Here is a 15,711-nt window from a genome sequence, read left to right on the forward strand (position 1 = left end):
AGTGGCGATTGTTTGTCAAACCAAACATCCAATAAAACTTCCATCAGCCACTATGAGGCACTGGGGTCAAGATTCTTCACGCAGGCAAAAGTAGTTTAATGTCCAAACTTGTTGACTGTCTTGGTTACTTTTATTTTCCTTTTCAGCAAACAATTACAACGTTCAAACTTTCCTTTGTTCTCCTGTCTACTTCTCTTGCTCTGGTAAAAACCAAAGGCCCCAAACCCAAATGCCTGCTGGTCCTTTACCAGGCCCCTACACTTATAGAAAGTGGACTGATCCACATTACTTCCTGTCTTACTTAGAAAAAAATAAATAAGAAAAATTATAAAACAAAAGATAAATAGAATCAACAATTATTAACCTGCAAATAAACTTCTGTAAATAATACAAAAAATATAAATTTAAGAATTAACTAACAAAATTCAAATTATAAAGAAATAAAGAATAAATAGCTCCAACAACAACAACAAAAAAATAAATATTCAAAAAGTGCAAAGTGGAAATTCTGACTTTAGGCTAAAGTTGGAATCTACAGTGACAAACTATTCATTTATTTCTTATGTTTTGATCTGATTGTGATGACTAGACAAGAAAATATGTTAGTTAACCCTTTTTTGCATATGTACAAAAACATACTTACAGCATGTAGCATGATGTCAAAACTTTTATTTTACACATTAAACATATTAATTTATCCACCTATCATCTTAAAACATGAATAATACAAACTATCCATCCATCCATCCATCCATTTTCTGTTCACCCTTTGTCCCTAATGGGGTCGGGAGGGTTGCTGGTGCCCATCTCCAGCTACGTTCCAGGCGGGAGGCGGGGTCACCCTGGACAGGTCGCCAGTCTGTCGCAGTAATACAAACTAAACCTATAAATAGTTGACCCAGCAATATCAATTTAATTTTAATTAGTGTAGATTAACAATCATTATTCATTTAAATTTCAGGAAGAAACAAAACCTAGCATCAATACAAAAAATATATATTGTTTATGTCCGGAAGTTTCGCGCATGCGCACAATGCTGGATGGCAAAAGGGATTCTTGTACTTGCCGCCGCGCTAACGCGGTATTACGTTAACAAAATGAGACCTGGAGATGTAGGTATTATTCATTTATTTAGTTCGCCACCCCAAAGGAAAATAATAAAGAAAAAGAAACGTTGAAGAATAACTCAAAACCGCTCGTATTCTTCGCTTCTCTCGCTATCTGTAGCTGCTATGCTACATGCAGTCTCGTTGCCATAGCAACTGACAGAAACAGCTACCCGTATATCAACATCGTTTAAAAGAAAAAGGCAAACATTTCCCACACAAAGACAGAACAGGAACATTCAGTCCTTTACAGTTTTATGTTTTTAGTCTTGGTGTTTATTTTGTGATTATTAAGTGATTGCTGAGGCAGATTTTAGCTGCTACTAGTTAATTTGACATGTTGGTGGTTAATTACCTAATTTAATCACCTGCTGTACTGATGATCTATCAGGTTTGGTTTGTGGGTCGCCTTTTTTTTCCTCTAAACTGAACCAAACACCGAATTCCCAGCACATCTACATGTTAAGGTTGTCAAACTCAAGCTAGCATAACTGACCTACTTCTCCCTCGCTGTTTTTTTAATTAAAACTTTTTACTGACCTGTGAAATGTGATACCCTTGAATCTTTAGTTATCATAGCGTTGACAATTAATAACAAAGCCTTGCATACCTTTTTCTTTTATACATCACGTGTACATTCAAGATTTAGCACAGTGTGTTGACAGGTCCGCCGCTAAAATCAATGCTAGCATCTTCGGCTAGCTGCTTTTGTCTGTACGGAAGGAAACTGTCGGCGGGGTCGTGACGTCATGTTGTAACGTATCTATTTATTTATTATTTTTATAAAATAAAAAATAATTATGCATCAGAATAAATGCTGAATACAAATAAATGTTATAGTTTTTAGATTTTTTTTATTGTTAAAATTGAGAAAAATGTGGATAATTGTCACAACTACATTCAATCAAACTAAAGTCACATTGAAACGTTCAGATCAAAGATTCAAAAACAACAACAACAAAAAAACACTTCCACCAAAACAGAATCATTTTAGATTTTGTTTTGGCTCTGGGTTTTTGACGTGCCATCCCCAAAGTTATCTAACTGGGTTTCAAAACTTTCTCATTTCTCCTAAATATCTTATCTTTACTGAGTTTCCTCTCCATGACAAACTCTAATGTGTGTCACATGCAAATTGTAGCTCAGAAGGGAAAATATTTCTCCAAAGAATAAGACAAACAGCTAATTCAGTCGTGATTCAAAGCACATGAATTTTACAAGGAATTTGGGATTTATTTACAGTTTGGCTCTGTTGCCATGAGAATGAAAATGAAACGGCTAATCAGAAGAACAACAACGCCGTTTTTACACAACTCTGCTAATTGGTAACATTACATTTTACTGGAAAAGATCAGCGCTTATGTCACTTGGAAAGTATTTTCTTTCTTGGTTTATTTGTTGCTTTAGGTGAAGAGATAAATTAAATGGATGTTTTTGTTTCTTTTGTGTTTTTTATGAGTTTGGAATGGATTGGATCATGTATTGTTCCAAACTGGAAATAAACCACTCTTGTTACTGATTTTTTTAAATTTTTTTTTTTAAGGGTGTTCAAAGTGTGGGATCTGGGCCATTTTTTGACCCTTGAAGTGATTTTGTTTGACCCCTGAGCACAAGTCAAAAATGGTTCAAATTTGACCAACAAAATACAAAAACTGTTTTTATGTTTTAGATATTTAATGATTTACACATTTCATAAAATTTTTTTGTTTATTATTGAAAGACAGAGGAAGACAATGCTAAGAACATATTAAAAATAATTTTACAAGAATAAAGTCATAAAGTTATGGCTTCAATTTTAAAAGAAAAGTAAAGTCATAAAATAAAATGCCTTTATGTTATGAGAATAAAGTCATAAAATTATGACTTTATTCATAATTTTATGGAATGACTTTATTCATATGACTATGAATAAAGTCATAAAATTATGACTTTATTCTCATATTATTTTGACTTTATTCTTGTACAACTTCATTATTCTAATATTATGGCTTTATTCTTGTATAATTTCAACGTATTATTCCAGCTTTGTTTTCATGTGACTTTATTCTTGTAATGTTGACTTTTTTTTCTTTTTCTTATTATGGTCCTAATACTCCATCCTATTATTGAGGAGCTACAACAAAATGTAAAAAATAAAACAAGGTCATCATAAACTAATTTTTGCTTTTCAAATGTAATAAATTTAAATTTTCCAGTTTTGACAGTGGGATGTTTGCTGGGGGGCCTCAGACGGAGGTTCTCGCCCAGGGCCCCTCTTATGCAGGAACAGCCCCTGCTTTTCAAAAGAATCCTTTAAATAAAAACACGGACGGGCAGACAGAGCATCGCCGTAGTTGATGTGTAGGATTAGGAAGATTGGATGAACATAAACCTCTTTGAGCTACGACCCAAAGGTTTACTGGCTTCACACCATCTGCTGCTCTCTGCAGATTTAAACCACATGATTCAGTCGACTAAACCGAACTCTGACCTTCTCCACATGCTCTCCATTGACATATTTTCCTTCATCTTTCCAGGAAGTCCTACTTTTTAAGCCTTATCCTATTTTAACACCATAATAAAAGCATAAAGTTGGAATTGCATTGAATTTCCACGACAGAATGACACCAAAAGTGTCAGTTATATTATTTAAATCTATATTTTGTCATTATGTTTGTGACACAATGACAAAATATTTAATTTTCAAACTATTTTTTACTTATTTTGGAACTATCACATTCATTAATGTGTGAATAAAGCTTTGTGTTTATATTGTTACTTACATTTTAATTTACTTAAGTTATATCATATTTTTTTATGTATTATTTTTTTAAAGTGTGAAAATATGACCTTGAAAGGTGAACCCACACATTTTTCTTTCATGACAGGCTAAACAAGTTATTGCCGTTAATTTTTGACAGAGTCAGCACCCCGTACTATCTGCTTTGGTTTCACCATTTAAAAAAAAACATCACCCCATAAAAGAACAAATATCCACTTTTATTTTATTTTTATTTATTTATTTAACTAAATTTTTACAATGGTTCTTGAAAATAACAAACTTAGTTGACATTTATCAAACAATTAAAAGTTGCTTTTTTTCCTGAAGTTCTTGTAATATTTTTGGGTCTTTGCAGCAAAACAGGAGCCAATAAAGTTTTGACGCAGGTGACTAAGTAAATATGTACGCCACACTTTTCAGATATTTATTGGTACGCTTTTCCTTCATCTTCACATTTTACATTGTGTTAAATTAGCTGCCCTGCACTCCAAGTCGCCTTAGAAATGGGTAGATATGCATCTTGAATTAGAATTATTTCACAGTAAAAACATATTTACTTTACAAATTTCTCACCCTTTCATTCCACAGAAAGCAAAAACTGAGGCGTTTTTGAGAAGCATCGGCCTTATTTCAGAGGAAACCAGACAACATTTTACCGCAGGGCAGTTTTGATTGCACAATTTAATTATCAGTAACAGCTGTCATGTGTTAGAGCGGCTGTGCTTTGAATTTCTAACAAAGAGCTGGTTTGTTGTCCTTCCCAAATGGCACCACATTAAACCAGAAGGAATCTTCTTCACATAAACAAGGAAATATAGAAAATGGATGCCGCCATTTAACTGCTGCTAGTAATTAATGAGAAATTAAATATCAACTGCATTCTTCATTAAGCATCAGCATAGATTTTAAAGCAGGTTGGATCTGAGGAGCTAGCAGAAACCTGATTGACAGTGTAGATTTAAACAGCCCACCTGGACGCAGTGCGCATGCTCGAAACAACAACGTGAACCCTGCTTCGCGTCTTTCAGGCATGCAGCTCTAAGGTAGGAATACGGTGCTTTTTAATCGGAATAAACGTATTATTTGTTTGTCAGTATTCCTGGTCTGGTGGAATAAAGACTGTTATTCTCTCTGTGCTTATATTTAGTTAAATAAATCGGGTCTTTTAAAGCTTAAAACGTAAAGTCCAAGACAGACGGACAGTCAATGGACAAGATTAATTTGTAGCGAACATGCTAGCAGGTGCTTGAACGGTTTTTTAAATCTAACCGCCTAGTCATCTAATCAGAGTCTTTATATATATAAAATAATCTCTCTGGTTTTATGCGTGTTTTTCTCGGGGCTGTTAGTGTTGTGTGGTTCTCTTTAGCATATAAAACACACTGTGCAGGATGACGCTGAAGTTGGCTTTCGATTCGGATAATGGCTAAAGGGCGATTCCACCAATCTTTTTTACTACCTGAAGAATTTTTTAATTTGCTCTATTTTTAAAACTACAACACTTTAACATTATAATTGTTTCACTTGTACCAGAATATTTACAGCCTAGTTTTTGATGTGTGAAACAATTATTTGATTTGAAAGTGATAAATAAAAGCCCATATTAGGGCTCTTTTCCTAATCTAGATCACATTAAAACTGTGACATCTCTTCAAACACTGGCTAGATTGAGCTACACTGATAGCAGAATCATATAAACCCAGGTCGGGATTAAAACTCTAGACCACAGGTCTCAAACTCCAGTCTTCGAGGGCCGCAGTCCTGCAACTTTTAGATGTGCCTCTGCTGCACCACCTGAATAGAATAATTAGGTCATTAAGGCTCTGGAGAACTGATCTACACAAGGAGATGATTAAGCCATTTTATTCCAGTGTTTTGTACCGTGGCACATCTAAAAACTGCAGGACAGCGGCCCTTGAGGGCTGGAGTTTGACACCCCTGCTTTAGACTAAAGATGGGGGGCTTACAGGGGCCCAGTCCCCCTGTACTGAACAGAAAATAAAATACCTGTCTTATGATAATATGCACTAGCACAGAAACAATCACTAATTGGTCCCTTGAATCAGTTTCATTTTAACTTCACTATTTTAATTAAAAATTAAGTTGTTGCATTTTATATTTAATTGTACTGAAACAGGATCAGTTTTCATCTGCAACTTGCAACGCCAGAGCAGAAAATGTTTCTTTGGCTCATATAATACATTAAACTATGAAATATTGCCCTGTTTTTTGTTTATGGTAATTGTCGATCATCTACTGAATATTTGTTGTTAGAAATGGACAAATTGTAATATATTACAAATGCAAAAAAATGAAAATCTGCTGAAATCACCCTATATAGAACTTCAACAAATCCGAAACATTGTTAAATAATGTTACTAGTGTAGAATAATCTAGTCTAGATTTGAAATGTCTGTTTTAAAATAATAGATGCTCAGTTGTTTTTAAAAAAAAGTGGAATTGCCCTTTTTAGCCATTTTGTTACGAATCGGAAGCCAACTTCAGCTTCTCCGGAGCAGGCTGCGTTAAGCTAATGCTAGCCATGCTAACTTGGGGATAACGACGTGCCAGATTTAGTCCATGACCCGTGTAGCTCCAAACACTCAAACTAACGGGCCCGTACAGCTTCTGCAGCCGAATATAAAAGGTGTAAGTGGCTCTGCATGCATTTTATGTTAACGCTATTCGGTCATTCATTGTGTTGGAGGCTTTTATGAGGCTCCAGTCTTTCTCTTTCTGCTGAAAACGTCATGATTTAACACTAAATCTTGGATTTGCAGCATAAATTAAAACATCCATTAAAATCTTCCCTGAATTATATATCATAAATTTATAGGGATAAAAACTGGAAGTATATTTACTATTGCTGGGGAATAATGCTGAGATTATGGGCAGTGTAACGATGAATTGTCATTGCAATATATTATGCATATAATTACAATCATAGATTGTTTAACTATAAGTGTTTGCTGATTGCTGGTATTTAGATTATACCAAAATTTTCATTGCAGAAACTGGTGTGCTTTGTGTTTTTATTCACTGTGTGATTGGTACAATTTTCACTTCACTGTTAAGAAAATAAAATAGTCAAAGATTTAAAAAGTCAAAGGTTTGAATCTAGCCAATTTCTTTGCTAATTGGTCAAAATTCTCTAAGTTTTCCCAGTTTTCCATGTGACTCGCATAAAGCTAAATTTCTTTGAGCGTCGTCTGCAGCTTGGTGATCTTTGGTCATGCATCACCTTCATGTGACGGCTGTTCTCAGTAAGAATGTGTTGTGAAAGTTTTTATTACCACACAGAACCACAAAAGTTGCTGAATCAGTGTTTTTAGAGCGTGAATCCTCATGTTGCCCATAAGTGTTGTGTGTGAAATACGTTTATTTTTCTGCCCCTGAGAACTTGATGTGGTCTAATTTAAGAAATATTTCTGATTAAAACCCATTTTGTTGTATAAAACACATTACTGTGCTTGGAGATTTAAAAAAAAAAAAAGCTTACAGGAGCTAGAATCCATGTAATAAAACTAGTAAATGTTTGTCTGCAGTGCTGCATTTTTTTACTGTGACATTCTGGACTTAACATTCATCCTGCCGAAGCCTGACCTGCAAATAAACGCATAGTAACGTCTGAGTTGTTGGATTTAGATCAGACATCCCAGAATCAAATAAATGTACAAATTTGCACAGAAACATGAAGCTAACAGCGCTAAGGAGCATTTGAGACATCCATCCATTTTCTGTTCACCCTTTGTCCCTAATGGGGTCGGGAGGGTTGCTGGTGCCTCTCCAGCTACGTTCTGGGCGAGAGGCGGGGTCACCCTGGACAGGTCGCCAGTCTGTCGCAGGGCAACTCAGAGGCATACAGGACACACAACCATGCACACACACACTCACACCTAGGGAGAATTTAGAGAAACCAATTTACCTAACAGTCATGGTTTTGGACTGTGGGAGGAAGCCGGAGTACCCGGAGAGAACCCACCATGCACAGGGAGAACATGGAAACTCCATGCAGAAAGACCCCGGGCCGGGAATCGAACCCAGGACCTTCTTGCTGCAAGGCAACAGTGCTACCAACTGCGCCACTGTGCAATTGAGACAGATAAAATAAAAAAGTTGCTTTGGGATTTGGCTAGGGCTGGACGATGTGGCTGAAAAACTTGTCATGATGTGAGCGTTTCATATCAGTCTGTCAATTAATTATTGATTAGTTTTTTGTTTTAAGTATTTGAAATTCTGCTAAATTAGTGTTTTATCCACAGTTTTCACTTCTTGCCGTTTTTAACAGTTAAACTGCTAAAGTTACGCAACAGGCTGTTGCTAGGTAACCAGTGAGTTGGTGCTTAGTCTTCCCTCAGCCTACATCCCCCAGAATGCTGTGCTGTTCTGGATCCATGTTCAGTGAAATTATTGAATAGACCATCAGATGTTCTGTCTATTAATATTGATCATGTGTCTATTGCAATATGTATTATTGGTTTACTGTTTAGCCACTCTTTAAACTTAAAGATTGGTGATCGGCCAATCAAATCACAGTCAATGCGATTTCAGTATTCTCAAACTGGAAATATTCTGAACTGGTTTAGTTCTTTAAACCTTTGTTCTTCTTTGTGTTTTCCAGTAACCATCATGGATAGGTAGTCTCACCCAGTTTGATACCAGTTTTGTGGAGGACAGAAGGCTGTCAACACATCCTCCTTTGCTCTTTTGGGGATCCAGAAAGTTTCCAGCATCATGGCTGAGGAAGACTATGGCACGTTTGTGGACTGGAACCAGATGGGGGATCTGGCGACGAGCAGCGGGCCCACCAAGGTGGACTGCAAAGAGCTGAAGGAGTTCAAACAGATGGCTCGCCAAGGCTACTGGGCCAAGAACCACAAACTGCGGGCTCAGGTCTACCAGCAGCTCATCAAGTCCATTCCGTGCCGCACCGTTACGCCAGATGCAGAGGTGTACCGTGACATCATAGGTGACGCCGCCGCGAAGAAGCCGTCGTCTCACATCCCGCTGCCGGAGTTTGTGGACGGAAATCCGGTGCCGCGGTACTGCTTGAAGGTGGACGCGGTGGCCTCGGCGCACCGGATCATCAACTGCGTGGCGGGGCAGTTCCCAGACATCTCGCATTGCCCCTCCCTCCCGGCGCTCACCGCGCTGCTCCTCCACTTCAGCAAAGACGAGGCGCAGTGTTTCGAACACGTCAGCCGCATCCTGGCCTGCAACGAGCCGGGCAAACGGCTGCTGGACCAAACCTTCCTGGCCTACGAGTCCAGCTGCATGACCTTCGGCGACCTGGCCAACAAGTACTGCACGGCTGCGCACAAACTGATAGTCGGCACCGCCCAGGACGTGCTGGAGGTCTACGCCGACTGGCAGCGCTGGGTGCTGGGCGACCTGCCGTTCGGCCACATGGTCCGGGTCCTGGATGTGTATCTGGTGGAGGGCTACAAGGTCCTCTACCGCGTTGCCATCGCCTTGCTCAAGTTTTACCGCAAACACAAAACGGGAGGCCAAGCGGGACAGAACCAGCAGCTCGACTCGGGGAAAATCCGGTCAGATATTCAGGCGTTCATCAGAGGCATCGGTTCCACCGTCACGCCGGAGAAACTGCTGGAAAAGTCCTTCTCCATCCGCCTGATCAACCGCAAGGAGATTACGCTGCTGCAGCTCACCAACGAGAAGTCGCTGCAGCAGAAAGGAATCACCGTCAAACAGAAGAGGTAACGTCCAAACCCGGATTGTTTATCCACATAATCACGAGGCCTGAAACGATTAATCGTGATTAATCCAATTGGGATTAATGGTGGATTAATCTAAGTCATTAATCAGATTAATAATGGCAATAATCATAATTAATCGACATTAAACAATTATCGTAATAATTGTCATCAATTAATTAACTGGAACATACAGACTCAAAGAAAAAAAATCCATTTACTGGAAGAATAATTCACTTAAGCTCTACAAAAATACACAATCTGCATTTAAGATAAAAAAAAATTAAGAACATTTTGTCACTAAATATGATTTATGCCATAGTTTTAGATGCACTCGGTCCAAATTCATTAAAGGTTATTTTAATAAATGTTGTTTCATTTTAGGTAATGAAATGTTTTAAATATCTTTAAAGGTTAATAAAGTGCAACCATCACTTTTTCATCAATGTTAAGAGATTATTGACTTAAACTCCTGTATCTTGCTGTAAAGTTACTTGTAAATGGTTTTGTCTTCAACTATACTAAGATATTTACACTAGAAACTCCACAAAATAATAGTTGGTAAGACTTTCTGTTTTTGCAGAAATGTCAGTAAATTTGAAGGGTTTTTTTTTTTGTTCCTTCAAATTTCTGTCTTGTGTCAGAAAATTGTTTTTAATCCTGTAAATTTTGCTTTTTAACATGGAAAATTCTGGTTTGTGTTTTTTTTTGTTTTTCCAACATCAGTATTTCCTAGTTGTTGTTTTTTTTCTTGTAAAAGTTAATATCTGACCAAAGTTGTCCTGGCATAAATTTACTCCTTCATTGTAAATTTTTTTGTTATTGTTTATCTGCAATGTCCTAGATACATTGCATGTAGATACAAAAAAAGATACAAAAGTATCTTTTTCCTGTCCTCTACGTATTTTATTTGAGTTGATTTTCCATCTTCTGTGTCTTTTTGTTTGTTTTTTTTTCTTTCTGCTCCATTTGTCGTCTGTCATCTGCTCTCCACTGATTTCACAGCATTAGGTGGGTTCACTTCTTCATTCATTCATCCATTTTTGTTCTGGCTTTCTTTGATTAGACACCCTCTCTCGTAGTTGCAGATATTATGAACGACCGCCTCTGTGTAGTGCAGCGCCTCCTGTTTTTGTTTTCCAGGCGGAACGTGCAGCTGGCTCTGAATCCTGACACGTTTTCCTCAGAGGTCGTCAGCGCCAAGGAGATGCACGACATCTGGTCTTGGATCCCGGAGCGCTTCGCCCTCTGCCAGCCGGAGCTCCTCTTCACCACCTCCACCCACGGCTGCAGCCTCAGCAGGTGACCTTTCCACACATTTTCCAGCTCCTGTTGTCGGTTTACGGGTTTAAAAAGAAACCAAACTGACTTTTTATGTTTTGCTTTAAGGTTCTACTCTCACTGCGAAGGCCATGAACCCACCCTGCTCCTGATCCGAACCACCGATGGAGATGTAAGCAAAGCAGCTTTTCTACTAATTCTGAAATATGACATTTAATTAAGATGCTTTTAAACCAACTGATGAAAACATTATTGACTATTGTTTTTGATTAAAGGGACCTATTTTGCAGAATTCCCATTTTGCACATTTCTTCTAATTCCATTTGGGTCTCATCTGATTTTAAAAACCCAAACACTAAAAAACCAAAAAGCTGTTTTTGGTGTCTGGAAAACAAGCCATTTCTAAAACCTTCTTGGATGGACACTGCCAGTACACTAACAGAAAGTGCTGCTTAATTATTGGGTGTATTTGTGGGCACACTTGCTAACACACTAATAGCAAAGCTAAATTTTGGTTTTGCTAACTCTGAAAATTGTTGGCACACTTGGCTTCCCCTAAATACATATATAATTTAAAAATTTGGTGTTCAAAGGTTGTACTCTTTCAAAAAAAGAAATAATTTTATTTGAAGTTGGTGCATTAGCCTCTGCTAAATACCGTGTTTGGTGTTAGCGGAACTAATATCTATGATTAGTGCCTTAGGGCTAGCGCAACTACGTTTTTATTGTTGGTAGAGCCCACCATTTTAATTTTTTAATTAAATTTAATTAGGATGCTTTAAAACTAATTGATTAACTTACTATTACAGACTGCTGCCTTAGGGCACCTAAATGTTTGTCTACTTCCATTTGGGTCTCAACTGCTTCTAAAAACTCAAACAAGTCATTTAAAAAATGTTCGGATTAAGTCACATTAGATGGACACTGTGCCGTTACCTAGCAACCCCAGCCGAGCCCAGACACGTTATCTAGCAACCCAGCTGGTTTTACTACCGTATGTACTGTACAATGGCTGCTGGAAAAGACAAGAGTTTTGTTGTTGACTTACCCCCAGAAACGACATGCTGTATTTGTATCTTGTTGTTTGTGCAGGAGGCTCCACTTCTGCTTCTCAAAGAGGTTCGGTTGTGTAATTTGTGCATCTGTTTGCAGCCATTTATAAATCCTTGTGTAAAAGTTGAGCAACTTATTTGGACTTTAAGTGATTTGGTGATCTAAAACTTGCCCAGGAGTCGGACAGGTTAGCATTCTGCTACTGGAAACCATGTGGCCAAGATTCACGTTGCTAACGGACATTTAAACAAGCATTAGTGGGGCTACATGGTTTTATCATTAGATTTGACCTTGTGTGGATTAGATAAATTTACATTAAGTTGAATGTTCATAAAAATCAGTGAATTTATTTTTTAGTTGTCTAATTCCATTCAAATGGGTTTTCTACAGTGTAATTACTGTCTCCTCTGAATGGATGAAATCATGTGACTGGATTACAGCTTGGCTCTTTTTCACAGACTCTGGGTTTTAAAGTGCATCTTAGTGATTAAAGCTAATGCATGCTAAGTTAGTGAAGTTATTGTTCTAACATGTATTGTCTTTTTTTTTTTTTTATTTGATCTCAGGTGTGTGGAGCCTACCTGTCGTCAGACTGGGAGGACAGGAAACGTGGAGGCAACAAGCTGAGCTATTTTGGCACTGGGGAGTGTTTCGTATTCAGGGTAAGTTTGTTTTAGTTCTTCAAAGATAATTTCATTTATTTATTCTGTTAGAGTAATACCATGCAGCAGCCACTAGAGGGCACCATCAGCTGCGGTTTCCACAGCATTGTAGGTCCATTGCTGCAAAAACCAACATGCAGGAAGCTCCTCCTCATGCAGCGTTTAGTTTATTTTTAATAAAAACCTCTGATTGAAATGTGAAAACTGACCTCTGATGTCTTCACAATGAATTATTCATCCAAGTTTCTGAGCTGACGCACAGCTGTGGGCTGGAGGAACAACTCAAACACAAAAACTTAAGAACGACCCGGTCGGAAACTCCCGTTACCTGATCCTGTAGTTCCTGGTTAGGCCTTTACCTGACACCGCACCAGAGCCCAGGTCTGTCAGGTGTTCAGGAAAGGGTTAATAGGAAAATATCTGTTTATCTATATATTTTATTTTTACTGGATTGGACTTTGACTACACTGCAAAAACAAAATCTTAACAAGTATTTTTTTGTCTAGTTGCAAATGTCTTTCTATACTTGGCATAAAACAAAACTGACTTGAAGTAACTTTTCAGTAAGATATGAGCCCGTTTTAAGTCAATAATCCCTTAATATTGATAAAGTTCTTCATCTATTGGCAGATTATTTCTCCAACATGGAAAAATGTCTTTTATTAAATTAATGTCTTTATAGAGCATCAATAAATGTGAATATATGATTAAATGTAGTCACTGTGCACTTTAGTGACATAAATCAAACTTTTTAATGTGACTGGTGTCCTGAAGAAACTATAACAATGGGGCTGAAACAATTAATTGTGATTAATTATTGAAATATTTGTCAATATAATTAATCATTAACCAGCGTTTAGAGACTCAAATGTTTTTGCCAAAACACCTCAGATGGCGGTGTTGGGTTTACCTGGTTCACATTCACTAAAGGAATTTTAGCCAATAAAATGTTTAATTTATTATTTAAGAAGGAATTGATTGATTCCCTGGTTCACCGATTCTACGTCTCCTCTGCAGCTGAAGCCTGAGATGGAGCGCTACGAGTGGGTGGTGATCCGCCACCCTGAGTTGGCGTCGGCCATCCGGCCCACGGATCCGGATGATCCGGCCGCCGCCGACAGTCCGAGCGCAGACCAGAGCCTCCAGGAGCCCGACAAACCTCCTGGAGAACTGTCGCCGTTTCTGGCTGCGCGCCACTTCAACCTCAACTCCAAAAACACGTCGATGTTCATGGCTGGGAACTTCGACTCCATCATCGTGGGTGAGCAGATTGCTTCTGATACTGTGATGGTGCTGGTGTCGCTTTAAAGATGGATTTTGGTGTCGATCAACTGAGCTGCACAAACACGACACTATTCATTTATATCAATTTAGTTTTTTGTTCAAGGTTGATCTCTTAAAAATAATAGCTGCAAAACCAACATTTTTCCTGCACAAACATACCAAAGTTGATTTTGTAACTATGGACAGGCTGGTTGACCTTTGGGACCATTTATTAAAGGTGAGCTATTGTGCTTCCTTGAACATGTTAGGATCAGTGTAAGGCCTATACAGAACAGGTTCATGACATTTTTTGCACAAAGTCATTCTTGGATAATGAGATTTTACTGAGTTGTTTTAGAGCGTCTTGTCACTTTAAATCCAAATAAGCTGCTGCTGGCCACGCCCCTAAACTCAACGTTTACACTCACACTTGAAAACGTGCTGCAAACAGATGCACAATAATACAACCGTACGTCTTAGAAAAGCACACGTTGAGCCTCCTGCACAACCAACAAGAATTCAGCAGGTGGTTTCTAGATGGTAAGTCAACAACAACAAAATACTTCGTCCTTTCCAGCAGCCATTATAAAGTGATTAAACCAGCTGACCAGATGTGCTGGAGCTCAGCATGGGTTGCTAGGTAACGGGCGGAATTCGCGCTGGGGTCACTAGGTGATTTGTAATGTAAGGATCTGGAGGTTTTTGAAATGGATCATTTCAACTAACGCCTCAAAACAACCTATTGCCATAAAAACGGGCGGAAAGTTTATTTTCTGAGGCCTGGGCTGTTTTTAGATGCAGTAAAAACTCAAACTGAAGTAGAAAAAATTTTAATTTTCCATAAAACCTTTTAAAACGAGAGCGGCACAAATGAGTATTTTCCTGCACAAACGTTTGACACCAGTTTTTGTTTAACTTAACTTCACTCGGTTTTGTTTATTTGGTTTTTGGATTTGCATTAAATAAATCTGTTTGCCTGAAACTTTTTCTTCTCGTCCAATCAGGAGGCGGCGGCGAGAGCAACGCGCTGTTCATCGACGCGGAGCTGAACCACGGCCACACCGGCCGCTGCACCACCTTCGACAACCCGCCGCTCTGCAAGGAGAGCTTCCAGATTTCCCTGCTGGAGGTGTGGGGCTTCCAGGACGCCATGGCCCACTGATGATGATGTCATCAGCTCGTAATGTTCATGTTTAAGTGTTAAAAACGCCACTCGAACAACTTCCATCCAGCAGACTTCCTCCTGATTTACCATATTTATTCAATTATGCTGTTCAAAGTTTGACATGTAAAGATTCTATATTTTCTTTATTTTTGTATGTATATATTGTTATTTTGAAATATTATTATTATTATCGTTATTATTTTGAAAGGAGAGCTTCCTGCTGTGGTTAATTTGCCAGTGAACAAAACGGTCGATAAGAATGGATGTTTCCAGCAGCTTTAGTGAGTCTTTAATATGTGATCAACTCTAAATATGATGAAGGTGTAGTCATGTTGTTCCATAACGGATGTAAAAAAAAAAAAAAGCACTAATAAATTGAGCAAATATTTGTTGACTTGTTGCTGCTTTAACTAAAACCCTCCTTTCTTTTTTTCTTCCCCTCCCTTCCTCACTTTTCATATTCAAGAATATTTTCTGTTCTGGGGGGAAAAAACTACTTTTTTGGTGAAATATCTGCAGTTTCTGTCTTTTTTTTTTTTTTTTTTTTTTAGCTTTTCCTGCTTCTGGAAAACGGATATAAAATGTGGACCTGAGGAAACGTTGATGGATTAAAATGTCTCACTTATGGTTGTATGAATGTTATACGTGTGAAAATACAGTATTGAAAACAGTTATTGACTTTATTTCCCCTCATTTAACCCTTTGC

General features: G+C 38.0%; 1 protein-coding gene across 3 annotated transcripts; it reads left to right on the plus strand.

Moving 5' to 3' along the window:
* Positions 1 to 4,625: 4,625 nt before the first annotated feature.
* Positions 4,626 to 15,677, plus strand: tbc1d24 (TBC1 domain family, member 24). Of its 3 annotated transcripts, none has more exons than XM_028001907.1 (8): positions 4,626 to 4,910; positions 8,489 to 9,584; positions 10,587 to 10,592; positions 10,725 to 10,883; positions 10,971 to 11,034; positions 12,482 to 12,577; positions 13,595 to 13,838; positions 14,845 to 15,677. In XM_028001907.1, exons 2-8 carry the CDS (start codon positions 8,602 to 8,604, stop codon positions 15,000 to 15,002), a joined length of 1,710 nt encoding a protein of 569 aa, XP_027857708.1. In that variant the 5' UTR covers positions 4,626 to 4,910; positions 8,489 to 8,601; the 3' UTR covers positions 15,003 to 15,677. The 3 variants fall into 3 exon arrangements, with proteins under 3 accessions (XP_027857708.1, XP_027857719.1, XP_027857714.1); XM_028001913.1 differs by lacking the exon at positions 4,626 to 4,910 and adding an exon at positions 6,392 to 6,516; XM_028001918.1 differs by lacking the exon at positions 10,587 to 10,592 and having other exon boundaries at positions 4,628 to 4,910.
* The last annotated feature ends 34 nt before the right edge of the window (positions 15,678 to 15,711 follow it).

Source organism: Xiphophorus couchianus, chromosome 2, assembly GCF_001444195.1.
Source record: "Xiphophorus couchianus chromosome 2, X_couchianus-1.0, whole genome shotgun sequence".
NCBI classification, from domain to species: Eukaryota; Metazoa; Chordata; class Actinopteri; order Cyprinodontiformes; family Poeciliidae; genus Xiphophorus; species Xiphophorus couchianus.